General features: G+C 40.4%; 1 protein-coding gene across 7 annotated transcripts in view; it reads left to right on the top strand.

Moving 5' to 3' along the window:
* Window positions 1–22513, top strand: part of LOC137340905 (histone deacetylase 9-like) — a 641963-nt gene that overhangs the window by 104038 nt on the left and 515412 nt on the right. For all 7 annotated transcript variants that reach the window (XM_068003748.1, XM_068003726.1, XM_068003718.1 and 4 more), the window contains exon 2: window positions 2032–2175. In XM_068003748.1, coding sequence (XP_067859849.1) covers window positions 2032–2175 — 144 coding nt within the window. The remainder of the gene's footprint in view (window positions 1–2031; window positions 2176–22513) is intronic.

The following is a 22513-nucleotide window of genomic DNA, read 5'->3' as shown; positions in this document are numbered from 1 at the left end:
ATTTCATAAATTCTAGCATACCTTCCAGTTTTCCTTCATGTACAATATTCATTTGTAAAATAAAATGTTATTTTTATCAACTTTTACTAACCTACGGTAAAATAACAATACCCTCTTGTGGTTTTGGCAATAAACAACTCATGAACTTTAATTAAAGGTTGTGCCATTTGGACTCAGCTTTGCATCAACATAGTTGCCAATTATTATCTAATGCATTCCTGAAAAATGGAAGCTTTTACCGTGAAATAAACTCAACATCAATATACCTGTCGAAAACCAATCAATATACCTGTCGAAAACCAATCAATGTACCTATCTAAAACCAATATACCTATCTAAAACCAATATACCTATCTAAAACCAATCAGTTGCACAGAATGATGATAACCTTTCCTAACCTTATGGAGGTTAATTTTATCTCCCCAGTGGGTTTTAGGCAGGCGGGGGGGTGGAGGCAGAATGAATGCAAAATACATTCGTTGGTCCCCGTTTGTGACCCGGGGTATTTTAATTCCTGGACCTCATCTGGAGTCAACTGCCCACCCGAGAGGAGTGGAAATAGGCAAGCGGGAGAGGAAGTTTGGGCGACACTTCTGTTCCTCTTGGCCGCACAAAGGAAAGTTTTTCACTTACTTTGGAGGGCCTCTTTGTCCTTACTGACAACTGCCGATCTGCTTTCATCCAGCAGGAAAGCTGCAGCTGCTTCCCAGCTCAGGCCCAGGTTAAAATGCAATTGGGGCCCTATTGATGTAATAAGACCACGATTTACATAAGTTCATGAGGCCCCCACCTACTGTAGACGTGCACCTCAGCCATCTGCAGAACCCTACATGTTAAGATCGCAGATGGCGGGAAAGAGGCGAATTATGATCGGGTAATTAACCTGCTCTGTTTTAACTCTCTACCTGCCCAGCTTCTGCCGAGTGAGTTAAGGCCAACCCCATATTTCTTCTGATAGTTGTCCATCTTTTATTGTTAAATATCTTTTATTTAAACAGTGAATATTGATGGCGTGAGCTTGAAATTTCTTGGAGGAGTTACTGAGTCAGATAATGCAAGAGTTAGTATACACAGAGGGAAGAGAATTCCTGCAGAAGTACCCTGTGAACATGACTGATGTTAACTCAACCCTCTCACTCTGTGGGATTAATGCAGATGAAGCGCATAACGGGCGATAGCGAATCGGCATTTTGTTTATAATCAGCCTGATTTTCTTTTCCATTGACTTCAATTTTATCTCCTCAAACAAAAGAAAGGTAGAAAGAAAGATGTTGCATTTATATCTTGCCTTTCACAACCTCAGGACGTCACAAAGCGCTTTACAGCCAATTAAGTACTTTTGGAGTGTAGTCACTGTTGTAAAGGATGTTGAAGGGAAAGGATGGCGACGTTAGTTATAATTCTGTGCAGCAGCTTGATTTTTGAAAAGGTTCTGATACTGAGGTCTTTAAATAACCTCGAATCACATGGCATAATCCCTATGTTGTGATTAGCCTGTTGTGTGGTATGCCATTTTCACAGGAAAAAATGTAATTTAACTTATTATGTATTCAATGAATTTTCATGGACCAGGTGTAAAAAAATTATCAATTTCTAAAGCTCTATGCTATAAAGTAGAATTAGAAAAAAATGATTTTACATCTGTAATTTCACATGTGACATGAAGGCCCATATTCACACTGTGACAATGGGAGTTAAATTGGTCTTGGGCCGTAGTGCAAAGTGGGCGATAACGAATCTACAGCCCTTTTTCTACCTTGCCCGGTTTTCTTTTCCAATCTATTGTGCTACTGCCCAGATAAATTTCACCCCCAGTGTTTCTGAATCTATTTTAAGTCTATTAATGCAAATACAATGAATAGCTTCTATCATATTCAATTAAAAAGAAACATTAGCTACTGTATGAAGGACAATTTTAAGCATGGGACTGTATTTAGCTGAGGGTTTGCAGATAGAGAAGTGCAACTGCTGAAGTAACATGTACAACTTTCATGTTCTTGTGTTTAGTGGTTTTCTTATTTTGCACTAAAGTTATTCTAGAGAGAAAAAGAACCGACTACAATGCAGAAGTTCCTATCAAGAAGCAGTTTGCACATGCAAGAAGGTTCACCAGCCTAAGCAGAGGCTTTGATCCATTTGCAACTACATTGCCTTGGCATCAACACTGGGGACATGGTAAGTGCATGTTTAATGGTAAGTGAAGAACAGTGAGGTCAATAGGAATCAGGATATGTTTGCAACATTTTACACACAGGCTTATTATTTCTGACCAATCCCTCCTCTGGCACAAGCCATACGTAAATGAAAGAGTACAAGTTTATAAGAATGGACATGCTTTCTAAATATTTTGTTGGTTCATCGGCCTTAGCTTCAAGGCTTAAATGAATCACTACTGAAATCAGGTCAGTACATTGTGAAGTATGGGATAGAAACTGTGAGGAACGCATGCTACATATATTTTATTAGGTTACAAGTCATGCGGTAACACATAGAGGTCTAATTTAATTTTTTGGGTTAGAAATCAATGTGACATAAAACACAATAGCCAAGCTGTCTCCGTAGCCCTAAAACCAACCATAATCAACTTGATTTGGTTTTCTAGTACCTACTGACAAGGATCTTTATAGTGTGCTAACAACATAGTTATCTTCAAGGCACTATTTAAAATGTATTCAGCTGCAAGACCAAATATTTTATTCAAGCCTAGGCCTGTTGCTAAAAAGGGCAATGAGAGGCATACAGGCTTCCTCTTCATTGCAGTTGCCATGAATATAAGATATTAGTCGGAAAACACATGACATGTGTTCTGATCAACAATATTAACTCAGATAGTTCATATACTGTCCAATACCCACTCTCCGGCTTTAAGTTACTGGAACTTGATTTGATTTACTGGAGATCATTTATGCTATTACTCTGTAGATGATTGCATTTGAAGACTGCATTTAGTTATAATATTGTGCAGGGCCCAAATTTGGCTGCAATCTGATTTACAGAGCTTCAAAAAATGAAAGTTACTATTATTTTAGTACTTTACCAAGTTTAAAGTTGGCAAATATTCAAATTTTCAAAGAGCTCATTTACAGGTGGTATGGTTGAAGGTGAGGTATCTATGGCTTTGAAAATTGCATCCATATTGCTTAGTTATGTCTCTTTTAGTCCAATATAATGTTCCATATTTTCTGTTATAAAACACCTGTGATGGGCTCTGAATTGTGTTGTGTATGTGAAAGAATTATTTATTTATGCAAATACGTTCTTGTGCGTTGGAAGCAAAATGATACATTACACTTTATCTAGTTTGTCAGAATTGACTGAATATCTGAGCTACATGGGTTGAACCAAAGGTTCCTATGGTACACTTTGAGAATTAGTGGCTGTTAATGGCCTGATTAACAGTCATTAAGTTGGTTTTCATTTTCTATAGAAGGAATAGAAACGTGCCTTATTATATATTCTGTAGTCCATTTTGTATATGTTTATCCTTATATAATGTTGTAATCTTATACTGACCACAGCAGATACATTTTTAGAATAAATGCTTGTGCTTTTTAGTCCAACTCTTTCACTTTGTACAAAGCTACAATCAAAGCTTCACTTTCTTTCTGAATGATTCTCTGTGTCCTAATGATGGGCTCACCCTTTCCTCATCTTAAAAAATATTCTTCTCCAATACAACTGTTCGTGATTATATAACATTATTATGTAGTATTTTGTTTTATAAACATCTTAATATTCCCTAAGAGATCTATATTTTTCTGACAGTGCTCTAATTCTACTTATCAACTTATATCTAAGTTGATACGATCTGTAGTGTCACTTTCTCCCAATCACATAGGCAGGAGCTAGAGTTGCAGGACTAAAACAATCTGAATTTGCAAATAGAGCTCGACAGGAGAAATATTGGTCCGAAAACTATGCCACTACCATGAATCCTTTCTTTAACTGAGAGAATGGACTGACAGTGCTATCAGGTCCATGAAAGTGGCAATAAATGTCTCTTAATGCTGCAGGTGAATAGATGGGCATAATTTGTGTTAGTTTATACCTGGGTAGGCTGTCTTCTCCCACGTACTGCCTTAAAACTGATATCAATTTTAATGGAACTCAGGAACAGGAATGGGCCATTCATCCCCTCAATCAGATTATGGTTGATCTGTGCCTCAACTCCATTTACTTGCCTATGATTTATATCCCTTGATAACCTTACCTAACAAAAATCTAGCGATCTTAGTCTTGAAAATTTCAATTGACCCAACAACCGCACCTTTTGGGGAGAGAGTTCCAGATTTCCACTACCCTTTATATGAAAGTATTTCCTGATTTCAATCCTGAATGGCCTAGCTCTAATTTTAAAATTATGCCCCCTTGTTCTGGATTCCCTCACTATTTCAGAAACTATTTTCACTCTAGAAATAGTTTCTCTGTATCTACCCTATCGAATCCCTTTATCATTTTAAACACCTCAATTAGATCACCCCGCAGCCTTCTAAACTCAAGAAAATCAAGCCAAGTTTATGCAACCTGCCCTCATAATTTAACTCCTTAAGCCCTGATATCATTCCAGTGAGTCTATGCTGTACCCCCTCCAAGGCCAATATATCTTTCCTGAGGATTGGTGCCCAAAACTCAATGCAGTACCCCAGGTGGGGTCTGACCAAGACTCTAAAACGTAATGTTCTACCCTTTGTATTTCAGCCCTCTAGAGATAAAGGTCAATATTACATTAGCTTTTTTGATTACCTTTTGTACCTGTACACCAGCTTTTAATGGTTTGCATACATGAACATTTAAATCCCTTTGATCCTCCACAACTCCTAGACTCTTGCTATTAAGAAAATATTCCGATTTGACTTCCTTGGATCCAAAGTGGATGACTTCCCAACATTGTACTCCACCTACCACAGTTTTGCCTACTCAATTAATATGTCTATGCCCCTTTGTAACTTCTTGCTCCCAGCTACTTACTGTGTTGCCATAACTTAGTGTCATCTGCAAACTTGGATATATAACTCCCTATTCCTTCATCCAAGTGATTGATACATATGGTAAAAAGCTGAGGCCCCTGTACGGATACTTGGGGAGCACCATTTGTTACATCCCACCAATCAGAGTACATACCCTTTATCTCTACTCTCTGTCTCCTACCTCCCAGCCAATGTCACAAGTCTACCTCCAATTCTGTGCGCTTTCATTTTTGCTAATAATCTCATGTGCGGAACCTTATCAAATGCCTTCTGGAAGTCCATATAGACAACATCCATAGACATTCCCCTATGCACTATGTTAGTGACCTCACAAAATTCAACCAGATTAGTCAAATATGATCTACCCTTTACAAGTCCATGTTGACTGTCTTTAATAAGCTGATACTTGTCCAAGTACTCGGTCACCCTATCCCTGATGATAGATTCCAGTAACGTCTCCACAACTGATGTTAAACGGACAGGTCTGCAGTTTACTGGTTTCTCCCTCCCTCTCTTTTTTAAAATAATGGAGTGAAATTTGCAATTTTCCATTCCACGGCACAAATCCAGAATTTAGAGAGCTTTGGAAAATTATGATTAACTCATTTACAATTTCCTCACCTATTTCTTTTAATACCCTTGGGTAGAAACCATCAGGTTCTCAAGATTTGTTTATCTGAAGTCTTATTATTGTCTCCTTTACCATTTTTAAAAAACTTATATTAAATCCAATAAGTTCCTTGCTTGGCTTATTTTTAGGTTCCCTTATACCACTGGTATTTTGATCGCTTCCTTTACTGTGAAATAAAAGTATTCATTTAATAAGTCTGCCATTTTCTTATTGTTCATTATAGTCTCGTTTGCATTTAACTTTAATGGTCCCACATTTCCCCTTATTACTGTTTCCCTTAATATAAAAAACCTTTTACTGTTAGCTTTGATATCTCTTGCAAGTTTTTTTTCATATTCCCTTTTTGCACCTCTTATTACTTTCTTTGTATCTTTTGGTTACTTTTTATAGCTGTCTTGGTCCGCTGGATTTCCACTTTCCCTTGCATTTACATAAGCCTTTTCGTATCACTTGATACTGCCTCTTACTTCATTTGTTGATCATGGTTGCTCAACTGCAGTTGATTCAAAGATGAGACTAACTCTTAATTAATATTATGATGGTTGTCGATCCTTTTATGTTTTAACATTTCTTCTTACTAAGAATAATTTTGTGCCCTGTGATGGCAGTCAGAATATAATACTGCAAAAAGCTTGAGGTATTAGACAATTCTTGAGCAATTGTGCTCATAGTTTCTGCAGGGCAATGGGAGGGAGAAGGGACTGAGCAACCTACTGTTCGCTAGTGCTGATCGGTTGAAGTTTTATTTTATGAGAAGAAAGAATGAGGAAAACATCTTTGTGGTCATCTTGGATGCAGTACTTAGAAATCATAGAATCATAAAAAAGTTACTGCACGGAAGAAGGCCATTCGGCCCATCGAGTCCGCGCCAGCTCTATGCAAGAGCAATCCAGCTAGACCCACTCCCCTGCCCTTTCCCCATAGTCCTGCAAATTTTTTCCTTTCATGTACTTATCCAGTTCCCTTTTGAAGGCCATGATTGAATCTGCCTCCGCCACCCCCTCGGGCAGTGCATTCCAGATCCTAACCATTTGCTGTGTAAAAAGGTTTTTTCCTTATGTCACCTTTGGTTCTATTGCCAATCACCTTAAATCTTTGTCCTCAGGTCCTTGACCCTGCTGCCAATGGGAAGAGTTTCTCTCTATCTACCCTGTCTAGACCCTTCATAATTTTGAATGCCTCCGTCAAATTTCCTCGCAATCATCTCTGTTCCAAGGAGAACAACCCCAGCTTCTCCAGTCTTTTCTGTGAATTACTTAATTAGAGCAAATGATCACTACAATATAGATGGAGGTCAGACAGGCTCTGTTATTCTTTGTTTTGCTGAGGTCGGGATAGCCTGACATGCAGCCAGTTGGGACAATAACTGATGAAAGACATCAGGTATGTGGTACATTTAAAGGTAAGCTTCCTCTTTATATGATGATATAAAGTGATATGCATTAATATGCTTCGCTATGGGCCACTGGTATATAAGTGATGTCAAGAAATGAGAGCGTAAAAGTGGTAGAGATCGATGGAAAAGTCTTAGAAGGTGAGAAAATGGCCTTCCGTCAAATGAAGCAGTATCTTAAAATAGCAGTATCTTAAAAACAAAATTACCATGAGGGACGTCGGCTGGATACATTCTGTTAAATGATTTGACCTTTAAACATGATCGTAAAGACTCCTTTAGTAGCTGTGAACCACCAAGTGAGATAGGAAAAAAAATCATTGCCTGTGCACATTATATAATTCGAAAATAATCACACTTTTTTATCTTCCAAGTGCACCAAAAAATTATCTTTTCCCTCTAGCTACAGCCCTCAGAAAATAAATGTGCAAAAAGTAAAGTGAAACTGAAATGAAGGGCCAAATACTTACCCTCAGTGGCTATTTTTTGTCGTGTAAAAGAATGGCTATATGTTTATTTTTCTATAGCTACTTTTCCTATATATAAGCCACCCCCTCCCCACCTAATTGTTTCCTAGATCGTGCTCCTGACAGGGGCCAGAGTTTGTTTCTGGTTTGATTTGTTCACTACTATCATATCCCTCTGCATAGTTAAGATCTGTCTTTTCTGGCTTGTATTGTATATGTAATCTTTTTGGTGTTCTGGTACCAGAAACTTGCCATGCTGGGCTCATCAAGAACCTTACCCATTTTGTCTGTTTGTCCTCCTTTAACCCCACGTGCTAGTTTTCAGTCTGTCTGTGATAAACAGGAAGGAGGATATATGTAAACAACATCCTGAGCATAGACCAGGAAGTGAGGGGAGAATTGGACTGATAAAAATGGAATATGGATTATTCCTGTGATCTGGTACATGAGCTAACTTGACAATACTACGTGAATGCCCTCACAGAGGAGTATAGTACCCTTTCGCAGACACCGTCAGACTCTAATTTAAACTATAATTTTTCCATTACAGAAAAGGAACTGTGACCAAAAAAATCCCACAACCTCTTTCCTAGAACCAGAAACTAAAGTATTAGTTCAGTGGAAGATTGAAAAAATGAACCGAAATAGATTATTTGTCCAATTTAAAAAAAAAACTAGCGGCTTTGTGGTGGTGTTGCTGATGGTGAGTCAGAAGAAATGCTATTTTATAAAGGACAGGAGTGTTATACCATGAATAACAACAACTTGCACTATATAGCACCTTTAATGTAATAAATTGTCCCAAGGCGCTTCACAGGAGCGATTATCAAACAAAATTTGACACCGAGCCGCATAAGGAGATATTAGGACAGGCTTGGTCAAGATGTAGGTTTTAAGGAGCGTCTTAAAGGAGGAGAGAGAGGTAGAGAGGCGGAAAAGTTTAGGAAGGGAATTCCAGAGCTTAGGGCCTAGGCAGCTGAAGGCAAGGTCACCAATGGTGGAGTGAAGAAAATCTCGGAGGGTTGTAGGGCTGGAAGAGATAAGGAAGGATAGAATCATAGAGAGGTTACAGCACGGAAGAAGGCCATTTGGCCCATCAAGTCCGTGCCGGCTCTCTGCCAGAGAAATCCAGCTATTCCCACTCCTCCCCCATCGCTGTAGCTCTGCAATTTTTTTTCCTTTCCAGTCCTTATCCAGATCCCTTTTGAAGGCCATGATTGAATCTACCTCCACCACCCCGTCGGGCAGTGCATTCCAGATCCTAACCACTTGCTGTGTAAAAAAGTTTTTCCTCATGTCACCTTTGGTTCTTTTGCCAATCACCTTAAATCTATGTCCTCTGGTTCTTAACCCTTCCGCCATTGGGAACAGTTTCTCTCTATCTACTCTGTCTAGACCCTTCATGATTTTGAATACCTCTCTCAAATCTGCTGTCAACCTTCCCTGTTCCAGGGAGAACAACACCAGCTTCTCCAGTCTATCCACGTAACTAAAGTCCCTCATCTTTGGAATCGTTCTAGTAAATCTCTTCTGTACCCTCTCGAAGGCCTTCACATCTTTCCTAAAGTGCAGTGCCCAGAACTGGACACAATATTCCAGTCGTGGTTGAACCAGTGTTTTATAAAAGTTCATCATAACCTTTATAAAGCCCAGGATCCTGTATGTGTTTTTAACCACTTTCTCAGCCTGCCCTCCCACCTTCAACGTTTTGTGTACATATACCCCTTTTAGAGTTGTGCCCTTTAGTTTATATTGCCTCTCCTCATTCCTCCTACCGAAATATATCACCTCGTAATTTACTGCATTAAATTTCATCTGCCATGTTTACACACATGCCACCAGCCTGTTTATATCCTCTTGAAGTCTATCACTATCCTCCTTACTGTTCACTACACTTCCAAGTTTTGTGTTATCTGCAAATTTGGAAATTATGCCCTGTACACTCAAGTCCAAGTCATTAATATATATCAAGAAAAGCAGTGGTCCTAGTACCGACCCCTGGGGAACACCACTGTGCACCTCCCTCCAGTCCGAAAAACAACCAACCGTTCACCACTACTCTCTGTTTTCTGTTACTTAGCCAATTTTGTATCCATGCTGCTACCGCCCCTTTTATTCCATGGACTTCAATCTTGATGACAAGCCTATTATATGGCACTTTATCAAACGTCTTTTGAAAGTCCATATGCGCCACATCAACTGCATTGCCCTCATCTACCCTCTCTGTTACATCATCAAAAAACTCTATCAGGTTAGTTAAACATGATTTGCCTTTAACAAATCTATGCTGCCTTTCCCTAATCAATCCACACTTGTCCAAGTGACTGCTAATTCTGTCCCGGATTATCATTTCTAAAAGTTTCCCCACCACTGAGGTTAAACTGACTGGCTTGTAGTTGCTGGGTTTATCCTTGCACCCTTTTTTGAACAAGGGTGTAACATTCGCAATTCTCCAGTCCTCTGGCACAACCCCCGTATCTACAGATGTTTGGAAGATTATGGCCAGTACCTCCGCAATTTCCACCAATGATTCCCTCAGCAACCTAGGATGCATCCCATCCGGACCGGGTGACTTATCTACTTTAAATACAGCTAGCCTTTCCATATCTCCTCTTTATCAATCATTAGCCCATCCAGTATCTCAACCACATCTTCCTTTACTGAGACTCTGGCAGCATCTTTTTCCTTGGTAAAGACGGATGCAAAGTACTCATTTAGTACCTTGGCCATGCCCTCCGCCTCTATGAGTAGATCTCCTTTTTGGTCCCTAATCGGCCCCACCCCTCCTCTGACTACCTCTTTACTGTTTACATGCCTATTGAAGATTTTTGGATTCCCTTAAATGTTGGCCGCCAGTCTATTCTCATACTCTCTCTTTGCCCTTCTTATTTCCTTTTTCACTTCCCCTCTGAACTTTTTATATTCAGCCTGATTCTCATTTGTGCTATCAACCTGACATCTGTCATACACCCCTTTTATCTGCTTCATCTTACTCTCTATCTCTTTTGTCATCCAGGGAGTTCTGGCTTTAGTTGCCCTACCTTTCCCCCTCGTGGGAATGTACCTAGACAGTACCCAAACCATCTCCTCTTTAAAGGCCGCCCACTGTTCAATTACAGTTTTGCCTGCCAATCTTTGATTCCAATTTACCCAGGCCAGATCTGTTCTCATTCCACTGAAATTGGCCCTCCTCCAATTGATGATATTATGATCGCTGTTCCTTAAATGTTCCGCCACTGACACTTGCTCCACTTGGTCTGCCTCATTCCCCAAAACCAAGTCCAGCAATGCCTCCTTTCTCATTGGTCTGGAAACGTACTGGTCAAGAAAGTTCTCCAGAACACACTTCAAAAATTCCTTCCCCTCTTTGCCCCTTATGTTATTACTATTCCAGTCTATATTGTGATAATTGAAGTGCCCCATTACCACAAGTCTATGGCTTTTGCGCCTCTCTGTAATTTCCCTGCAAATTTGCTCCCCTATATCCTTCCCACTAGTTGGTGGCCTATAGAATACACCCAGTAGTGTAATGGCACCTCTTAATTTCTTAACTCTAACCAAATAGATTCTGTCCTTGACCTTTCCAGGACATCCCCTCTCTCCAGCACTGCAATATTCTCCTTAATCAATACTGCCACCACACACCCACCTCCCCCGCCTTTCTTTCCTTCCCTATCTTTCCTGAACACCTTGTAACCGGGAATATTTACTCCGGAATTCTGCCATCCCCCCTTTTATTCAAATGACCCCATTCCTGGGATTTAGGATGGGGTCAGAGATTGTGTTCAATTCTGGGCACCACACTTTAGGAAGGTTGTCCAGGTCTTAGAGAGGGTGCAGAAGAGATTTACTAGAATGGTACCATGGATGAGGGACTTCGGTTATGTGGAGAGACTGGAGAAGTTGGGATTGTTCTCCTTAGAACAGAGAAGGTTAAGGGGAGATTTGATAGAAATGTTAAAAATCATGAATGGTTTTGACAGAGTAAATAATGAGAAACTGTTTCCAGCGGCAGATCTCTGGCTCGGTCTCCGTTATCGCCACTACATCATAATCCTATATGACTATTTGCACCTGCAGCTTACCAACCTTGTTTACCACGCTTCATGCATTTACACACATGCATTGTAAAACTTAAAAACAAGGATGACATTTTTAAAAACAAGGCGTTACCGGACCGGGAGTCAATATAGGCCAGCGAGCACAGGGGTGATGGGCGAACGTGACTTGGTGCGAGTTAGGATACAGGCAGCAGAGTTTGCAATGAGCTCAAATTTACGGAGGGTGCAAGGTGGGAGGCGGGCCAAGAGACCATTAGAATAGTTGAGTCTAGAGGTAACAAAGGCATGGATAAGGGCTTCAGCAGCAGATGAGCTGAGGCAGGGGCAGAGATGGACGATGTTACGGAGGTGGATGTAAGCAGTCTTGGTTTTGGAGATGATATGGGATCGGAAGCTCAGTTCAGGGTCAAATAGGAACACACACAATGTATTATAGAATAATTGATATCCTGTGGCACTGCTCACAGACAATAAAATTGATTACTTAGAAATTATGGAAAGTCCACATTTCTGCCTTATCATCATAGTCCCATGGTAGGTACAGCCCATTGTGTCTGTGCCAGCTCTTTGAAAGAGCTATCTGCTTAGTCTCATTCCCCTGAACTTCCCCCATAGCCCTTTCATTCTTTTCCTTCAATTATACATACAATTCCCTTTTGAAGTTACTATTGAATCTGCTTCTGCTATTTTTTCAGGCAGTGTGTTCCAGATCATTATACCTCGCTGCATAAAAAAATGTTTCCTCATGTCACCTCTGGCTCTTTCATCTTAAATCTGTGTCCTCTAGTTACCGACCCTTCTGCCACTGGAAACAGTTTCTTCTTATTTACTCTGTCAAAACCATTCGTGATTTTGAAAACCTCTATCAAATCTCCCCTTAACCTTCTCTGGTCTAAGGAGAACAACCCCAGCTTCTCCAGTCTCTCCACATAACCAAAATCCCACATCCCTAGTACCATTCTAGTAAATCTCTTCTGCACCCTCTCTCAGGCCTTGCCAACCTCCCTAAAGTGTGGTGCCCAGAATTGAACACAATCTCTGACCCCATCCCAAATCCCAGGAATGGGTTATTTGAATAAAAGGGGGGACGGTAGAATTCCAGAGTGGCTCCTGTTGCTTTGTTGGGAGGCATTGTTTGGACTGCCCCAAGTGTTGAAAAGGAAAATGTTTTACTTGATCCTTCCTCCTAGGCTATTGTGCTGTTCTCCAAATGGTAATTGACCTTGATTGAGTTTGATTGCCACTTGTGCGATCTGCCTACACCACTTGTACAGCAAGTATGCCTTTGGAATAAGTGACGCCCAGTCAGAATTTCTCAGTGAAGACAGGAAGGGGCAGAAATGGGTTCCTTCCCCCTAATTCTGCTTATTAATAGGGCAGGAATTTCTAGCCCTTTATCCCTCTTCCAGCAATAGCCCATCTTTTTCACACTCTCATTATTTTTCTGTTCTCTTTGTCTTTAACTTCCACCTTTTTTCCTTCTGCTCTTGTCTTGTGCCCTCTGTATGGTTGTCACACACTTCTTTTTATCCTGATGCCTGTTTCACTTTATCTGACTTCTGTTGAATTGCTTCTGTTTCACTTTTTCTGTAATTCTCTCCTCCCCACTGTTTTCTTTCTTGTTTGTATACCTCTAACATCTGTGTGTGGCTCTTGTACATGTCACTTGTGCAGTTGCCTTTCTGTTAGTGACATTGGGGCAACCCAACGTCATCCCTATTGGTTTATTTAAAGTATTTTTTTTCGTTTACTGAGGTACTCAATATCAATTTCTTACTTTTTTGAAAGCCTAGGGTATAGCTACTTTTCTTATATACAAGCTGCTCATCCCCACCTACTTATTTCATAGACCCTACTCCTGGCAGGAGCCAGAGTTTTTTCTAGTTGGCTTTGTTTACAACTGACCTATACCTCTGTTTAGTTCAGATTTTTTTTCTTGTTTTGTGTCTTATGAGGAAGGATTGGATAGGCTGGGGTTGTATGAGGAACGATTGGATAGGCTGAGATTTTTTCTTTGGAACAGAGGAGGCTATGGGGAGATTTAATTGAGGTGCATAAAATTATGAGGGGCCTAGATAGAGTGGATAGGAAGGACCTATTTCCCTTAGCAGTGGGGTCAATAACCAGGGGCATAGATTTAAAGTAATTGGTAGAAGGATTAGAGGGGAGTTGAGGAGAAATTTTTCCACCCAGAGGGTGGTGGGGGTCTGGAACTCACTGCCTGAAAGAGTGGTAGAGGCAGAAACCCTCATCTCATTTAAAAAGTACTTGGATATGCACTTGAAGTGCTGTAACCTACAAGGCTACGGACCAAGAGCTGGAAAGTGGGAATAGGCTGGCTAGCTCTTTTTCAGCCGGCACAGACCCGGTGGGTCGAATGGCCTTCTTCTGTGCATAAATTTCTATGATTCTTTGATTCTGAGTGTATGCAATCTTTTTTGCGATCTTCTGCTTGGGAAAGAAATTGCCCGAGTGGGCACATAGGTGGCAGGGGCAGCATAATTAAGAAAAGTGTGCAGTAGCACATTTGGGAAAAATAACAGCGAAAGGAATTATACCCTAAGTAGTTTATCGCCCCGACCTAACTGTGAACATGACCGATCTTCTTGGGTCAGGCCTCATTAAAGATGCAAGGTGAGCTAGCAGCGGGATCCCTTCCATACACAGGGAGCCTGCCACTGCCACTAAAATTTAGCGATGCCGCCAAGGGATACCAGTCAGAAGGACGGCAGGCCACCATTAGAGGGGACAAGAAGCACCCTCAATAGTTCATTTGACATTTTTATAAAAGGTTCTGAATGAATCGTGGTCCATTTTGCTCATGGAAGTTCAAAGCAACTTCTCAAAATCTTTGGAGTGATTTGATTGATTGTTTCCTGCTACTTGTCAGTTCAGGATTGTTAATGTTTAAAAAAATTGAGAGCATTCTGCTGCTTACTTCCTTCGCATTGCTATTTTCCCCAGCAGCTTTGCTCACTTTTGATTTGTACATTCCTTGTTCAGTTCTGATTTGTTACAGTTTTATGAATATGAAATTTAAGCCAATGGGGTATAGTGTTGGCAAAACATTTTGCATTTAAAAAGATGTGCACTAAGATCTGATGCCAAAGTGTGATCCTGAGGTATGAGAGAGATAGCTTGCATATATACACAAGAACATAAGAAATAGGAGCAGAAGTAGGCCATTCGGCCCCTTGAGCATGCTCCACCATTCAATGAGATCATGGCTGATCTTCGACCTCAATTCCACTTTCCCGCCCGATCCCCATATCCCTTGATTCCCTTAGATTCCAAAAATCTATTGATCTCAGACTTGAATATATTCAATGACTCAGCATCTACAGGCCTCTGGGGTAGAGAATTCCAAAGATTCACAACCCTCTGAGTGAAGAAATGTTTCCTCATCTCTGTCCTAAATGGCCGTTCCCTTACCTTGAGACTATGCTCCCTAGTTCTAGATTCTCTATGATGTGGAGATGCCGGTGATGGACTGGGGTTGACAATTGTAAACAATTTTACAACACCAAGTTATAGTCCAGCAATTTTATTTTAAATTCACAAGCTTTCGGAGGCTTCCCCCTTCGTCAGGTGAACGATGTGAAATGAGAAACTAGATTCTCTAGCCAGAGGAAACATTCTCTCAGCATCTACCCTGTCAAGCCCTTTCAGAATCTTATATGTTTCAATGAGATGACCTCTCATTCTTCTAAACTCTAGAGAGAATAGGCCCGTTCTACTCAAACTGCTACAGATGGATTAAAAACAAACCTCTTCACACTGAGGATTAATGCACTGGAACCTTAGCTAAAAGAGTAAATTAAGTTTCAAACTGTACTTACCTCGCACTCACAACATTTAGCAATCTCATATAAGTAGAAATTTCTGATAACCGGGAACTATACTTAATTTGGAACAGCTAAATGCAAGTTTGAGATATAAAGCTTCTAGGTACAGTCATTAATACAAATCTTTTTAATTATTATTTTTCTTGTACAGGATTAATATTACAGCAATAAGCCACTGCTAACATTCCAATGGCTTTATTAGTGTCACACTCTGTGAACTGAAAAATTAAAAAATTGTCTCGCTCAGGAAGACTGGAATTTTGCTCAACCTGTTGATAGTCTAAATGAAAACAATAAAGATTAGATGTATTTTTTTTTGTTTTACAGAAGGTCGGGGGTCAGCACTTGTTGACTTAAAATTTACAGTTGGTGAACATGATGGCATTCAATTAAAGATTTCTTCCTTATGTATTCTAATAGAAAAGCTGATGGTTTATATCAGTAGTCCAGACTGGGATATTTAATTTATGTTCACAATTATTAGGCGGCGTTGCAATGTATCCAACACTGGATAGGCAGATTTATGTAATTTACACAAAAGCAATAGCTAGAGTTTAGCTTAACTGTAATTAATCAAGTACTGTGATCCTCTAAGTACAGGAGCTGGAAAGTACATGATGAATGCATTTTCTACCATCTCCTGTTGTTGCCATACAATCCCGTTGGAGTTTAATGAGCTGGTTATACAATTTTATCACCAGATGTAAATCTGTCAGGGATGGGTTGACATTATTTTTAATTTTGGACACTTAGAAGATACTTATTGCCAGTCAAGATCAGAGCATTTACTTGCAATGGTATTTGTTTAATGAGGACAATGTTTTACATACTATGGAGATCCTCTTGTTAAGAAATTTCTACTGTGATACTTTGAGCTTTAATTATCAATATTTCTTTGTTAAAAAATTAATTTTGTCATTTTATAACTACAGAAATGCAAAGGTGGTGCATTTTTCTGAATCATTTTAGATAACCAATATATCACACCAACAGACTTTCTTTAAGTGCAGAATCAGTTCTTTAATTATAGAAAAAGAAGACAAATCGTGTTTAAAGTTGACATTCCACACTTTCTCAAAGTTTCTAAATGTTATTCAGCTAATCAGAATCTGGTCTAACCAGGTCTAAAAATTAATATTAGATATATTTCCCATATCTTTACACTTCATTTTCATTGATTGCAATTTTCATTCATATGTTTTCTCCTATTCTATTTTTGTTCTGTTCATATTCTTGAGATGCTGTCATTCCTAACAATAAAAAAAATGCCTTGCCTGAGTTTAATCAGCACTCAGCTTAACCCTTAAAACTCAAAAATGCTCGATAAGTGTTATTTTCTTCAGCAGTTCACTGCAAACTTAAGGTTCATAGCAACAGTTCCATGTTAGAGCTAGAAATGAACAGTTGACTATAATCAGTCAGACAATATCTTCTACATGTTTCACCCCAGCTTTTCTCCATCAGTTATTTTCCTGTCATTCTCGCTCTCTCGCACAGTCTCGCTCAAACACAGAGAACAGAGAGAAGTAAAGTGCATCACCAGATTATGGATATTTAATCTTTCCATAGCATATTATCACTTTTTTCCCACAGCAATAGTTCAGTATTTTAGAGGTGTGAAAAGCCATCTGTTATTCTTGAAGAATTGCTAACAGTTTTCACATTTTAAAATCTGATGTGGCTCAATAGAACAGGTAATTTCCTCCTTTCACCTCTTCCATCCTCCCTCGAAGAACACCCCATCTCCTCTACTTGTTTGTGATATCCCTTGTTGCCCATTCCAGGTCTATAATATCCACACCCCATCTATATAACCTTTCTATGTTTTTACCCACTGCATGATTTCAGTATATCCCCTCTCCTTTCATCCCTTTGAAATCTTCACTTGCCCTCTATCTCCAACCGTTCCTGGCAGGTAAGCCTTGACCATCTGCCCACTTTCTACCTGTCTCTATCTGCCAGCACCATTTTTCTCCATGACTGATTATGCCTTTCATCATGAAGTCCTACTGCTCCCTCTCAGGTTTTCCTTTTTTCAGCCATGAAGGTAGTGGCATGGCGATCAGTCTATCCTAGGATCGGCGAAAGTGCTCTATTTTCTTCACTGCTGTTGCAAATGCCAGGATAGTTCCATCCCTGTCACTGTGCAAGGGCAGGGTGAAGAAAAAATGACAGCACAAGTGGGTATGAATAGAAAAGTAGGACGAACAATGGAGGACACAGAAATACTCATCTTTCCATCACTGCCCAGGGCTTCTCCTAACCTTTTCCTCTGATTTCTGATTATATTTGCTCAGAAAGATTCTAGTACTCCCAATCTGTTCGCACTGCTGTTGGCTGTCAGTGGCCTTTAGATTTTTTTTAATACATTCTCAGGATATGGGTGTTGCTGGCAAGGCTGGCATTTATTGCCCATCCCATGGCTTGCGAAGGTGGTGGTGAGGCTTCTTCTTGAATTCTTTGTAGCGGTTTTTGATACAACTGAGTGGCTTGCTAGGCCACTTCAGAGGACAGTTAAATGTCAACCACTAACCAACGTCCCCTGCCCTCACTTCACCTAAGCACTACGCTTAGTCTTGACTCACCATGTGCAATGCCATGGGAGATTGACTAGTATGATGTAAAAAATATTCCTTCTGCCACTTCAAATGTTGTTCCTTTTCCAAGATTGCAGAAAAGTAGGATTGGGGCAAATTGTCACAGCAGCACCATGTACACTTCTATTCACATGTCTGTGGCCTATCTTCTCAGCTTGTACTTTACTTCTCATTCAGTCAGATTGTTTGAATTGGGTAAATTCTGTGTTCAAAGTTATTTGGTCATTCTCAGTTGAGAATACCGTCAGGGGATACTGTGACACATGATAGTGTTTCAACCAATTTCGTGGTGTCAGTGGTAATGGAGAGTTTGGGACTGACTGCAATCTTCAATTCCTTGGTACAGCATTGATGTTGTTTAATTACTACTAATATAAACCCTTGATTGTTTTGACCCCATTGACAAGTTTTGAGGAATTTCTATTTATTTTTAATTGGCATTCACAATTGTTTTTGACCACTAAAGGTAGGCAAGAGTCACATTTGTTGTTCTTATTGTATGTTATTCAATGTTTTATTTAGTACATTACATGAGCAGGAACAAGAACTGGGGTCAAGAGTTATTCCTGTGGAGGCATTAATATATTTTCTAAAATATTTGTCAATTTAATGATGCTGCAATTAATATAATTAACACATAATTCAATAGAACGCAAGCTCGGTGTGGCTGACTACAATATGTAAAGTACAGTAGCCAAGCATGTCAGTATGGACTAAAGCTAATTATAGTTTAAAGATTGCAAAACATGTTAATACATTTTATGAGTTACTAATAAACAATCTTAAGTTTAGTGAACCAGCACTGTTGTCACTTCACTTGGCATGTTTGTGCAGTTTATTATTGCTATTCATAGCCTTTTAATTATACTGAGGTGAAATGCACCTTAATGCACAGGTTTCATAAAAACAGTACTGGAAACCATTCTACTGCAGTTCTGCATTTAACATAAAAATGAGGACACTAACTTTTAAAAAGCCATATAGAACTTAAAATAAAGCAAATCAATGCAAAGATTTTTTTAAGGCTATTTATTTTGAAAGGCAGAACATTTAAATGATGAGCTACATTTGCAATACCTGCCCCTTGACTTGTGTCTTTTGATGAATTGGTAGCTGAAGGTTACTTCAGTAAAGCTCAGAAAGCAGCCATTTAATTGATCAGAAAGTCAATTAAAATTACTCTGGTAACATCTGCCAAGGAATGTGCCCATGGAGCATGCCCACAGGATGGATTCCCCGAAGTGCAGTCCATTATAGACAGCATGCATGTAATCATATGGCCTCTGCCCCCAACTCCACCCCTTCAAGAACATAAAGGTATTCTTCTCCATGAATATACACTGGTATGTGGCCATAAGTACAAATCATACACATTGGTGCCCACTACCTTAGTGGTTGTCATGATTTAGTTATTTTATGGCAATCAGTGATGTCGCCATTTTTTCAAGGGTTAAGAAAACTGGATGGATGGAGGTTGGGGGAACCAAGGCAATCCACTGGAATTCATGACCCTTTAAGACACCTACAGAATACGACCTGAAGAAGGATACTATGAGGCATGCACAGCTATTAGGGTCTTGTTAGAGCAGCACCATCTGGATGTCAAAGCATAGATTCCTATTCATTAAATGATTGGGGGAGTCTTGCAGTACAGCTGGGCCAAGATATTCAGGATTACTATAGACTGCTGCACTCTAAATAGCTTCATCCTGCAAAGAAGCATTGGTATGGAGCAGGGAAAAGAAGAGAGCCAGCCAGTCAGTAACAGAAGAGGACCCCGATCAGCGGCCAGATGAGATGCCTACGGAACCAAACACTAACTCAGCAATAATATTAAGGCAGGCTTTAATAGTTGGCACATTTAGGTCAGTGCCTGTAATATCTAGTACACAACAGTCATCTGCACACACCTTGACCATTGCCACCATTCTCCACAACCTTACAACAGCATTTCTCCCCACTTATGTTATTGTGCCTCATTCCAAATGAACAGTCACATGCATTAGAGTACTAGTGGGCCCAAATTTTATTGGTGCAGGTGTGTGGTACAGGTGTGTTCAGTGTGTTTTACCTTGGTGCTTGGTACCCACATAAACATACTGAAAATCATAGATTTCAATACACTAGTGGTGAGGTCATTTTTTGAAGTCTCACAATGCTTAATTTAGATTTTACACTTTTTAATTATTCCCCAGGTACTTTTCTGAAGTCTGTGAAGATGACTGTTCAAATCGGCTCTAAATTTGATACATGTGTTATTTTCTGGACTGTTTGTTGAACTCTTAATTCCCCAAATTATAAGGAGGTTCAGGTGGTCTGAGCTAATGGTGCAGACAATGGACTGAAGCCTTTATATATACCAATTTAAAATTGATCCTCTGTGATGATTGACGTGTTTCCTATCAACGAATTTTGGCATGAAGTTAATTATTCAATGAAGCTTTAACAAACCCAAGCTATATTTAGAACTGACTGTTGCACAGGGCTCAGTTGCAACAATTGAATTATTTTTGTAGTTTATTTACTACTTTTTTCTGATTTTTGTTCCCCTAAATCTGTGGACACTACGCACATTTCAGGAGCAAAATGGGACGGAGACTTCTTTTGAGCCTTTCATCAATGCCACTCTATAGCTGCTGTAAGTGGTATATCTCATCTATTCCACCACATACTCCATGGTGAGATGGGACTAGGAACCGGTTATATTGGGAATCATGGAGATGAATCAAGGACTGCAGCGGTTCAAGGCGGCGGCTCACCACCACCTTCTCAAGGGCAATTAGGGATGGGCAATAAATGCTGGCCTAGCCAGTGACGCCCACATCCCATGAACGAATAAAAAAATATCAGCAAGCTGTCACTCTGTGGCACCTGTTAGGTAGGATTTCCCCTCTACCGTCCTGCCAGCCCAGTGGCAGTACTGGGGTAGACAGAGATGGAAAACTGTGCAGGGGCCCTCACACCAGAATCACAGCTATTTTGAGCCTCTTCTAGTTTCCTGGTGTCTCTTCTGCTGCATGCCAACAGCACCCATCCAAATACAGATGGGCACATTTACATGAGGCAATAACAAGCAACATCATAGATCAGATTCATGTCATTAGTGTTGCTGCAGGAACAATGGCACTAAGAACACTGGAACAGTTAACCAAAACTAGCAAATGTTTAAAGGGGCATAACGTGATCAGCAATTTATGGAGAGAAGGGTCTCCCATCGCTGGATTTTATGCAATTAATCGGAGGCTGCAAACTATTTTTCTTCTTCGAGGAAGTCGCTGTAGCCATCTGACTCCGGTGGCAACAGCCATTTCCCAAACTGAGAATGAGCTCCCAAGTGCAAGTGGAAGTACATTGGGAACCCCCCAAAAAAGTCATCTGCTTATAGGAATAGTTGGCACTGCTGGTAAACATTAAGGTAAATTTCAAAAGTGCTTGCAGTGCCACTTGAAATGAATTGAGAATATGTATCATGGGGAGACATTTCTATTGGAGACACAATGTTTGATCCATGTACCACAATCAACAAGGATTCAATACTGATAAGCAGCCACGATGGTTCTCACCGGAGAAGAGACAAGAGTGTTTCTGTCGACCCATCCCAGCACGGAAGGAAGCCATTCGGCCCATCGAGTCCATGCTGGCTCTATGCAAGAGCAATCCAGCTATTCCCACTCCCCCCACCCCCCCATCCCCGTAGCCCTGCAGATTTTTTCCTTTCAACTTCTTATCCAGTTCTCTTTTGAAAACCATGATTGAATCTGCCTCCACCACCCCCTTGGGCAGTGCATTCCAGATCCTAACCATAGGCCGCGTAAAAAAGGTTTTCCTCATGTCACCTTTGGTTCTTTTGCCAATCACCTTAAATCTATGTCCTCTGGTTCTTGACCCTTCCGCCAGTGGGAACAGTTTCTCTCTATCTACTCTGTCTAGACCCTTCATGATTTTGAATACCTCTCTCAAATATCCTCACAACTTTCTCTGTTCCAAGGAGAACAACCCCAGTTTCTCCAGTCTATCCACGTAACTAAAGTCTCACATCCCTGGTATCATTCTAGTAAATCTCTTCTGCATCCTCTCTAAGGCCTTCATATCTTTCCTAAAGTGCGGTGCCCAGAACTGGACACAATACTCAGCTGTGGCCGAACCAGTGTTTTATAAAGGTTCAACATGACTTCCTTACTTTTGTACTCTATGGGCTCGATTTTCGCACCCCCGAGCGGGTGCGTTCGTGGCGGGGAGGGCTGCGAAAATCGGGGGATTCCCGGGGCGGGTCTGACGTCTGGCTCCAACCCACCCACTTCCGGGTTCCCCAGTGATGTGCTGACATGCGCGCGCAGCCCTCGCATGTGAGACTCCCGCCGGCAATTAAAGCCGGCGGGGTGCCACTTAAAGTAATCATTAATGTATTTCAGGTCGTTTAGAGATTAACATGAAATTTTAGGAGGGGTGGGAATTTGCAAACAATTGGGACTGTTTCCCATCCTGGGGAAAACACTCCCAGTTGAAATGGACGTGTTGCAGCCACCAGCCTGTGGCAGCTGCAAAGGTCCAT

Source organism: Heptranchias perlo, chromosome 2, assembly GCF_035084215.1.
Source record: "Heptranchias perlo isolate sHepPer1 chromosome 2, sHepPer1.hap1, whole genome shotgun sequence".
Lineage (NCBI taxonomy): Eukaryota > Metazoa > Chordata > Chondrichthyes > Hexanchiformes > Hexanchidae > Heptranchias > Heptranchias perlo.
Note: the sequence above shows the minus strand (reverse complement) of the source record. Positions and strands in the feature narration are given on the sequence as shown.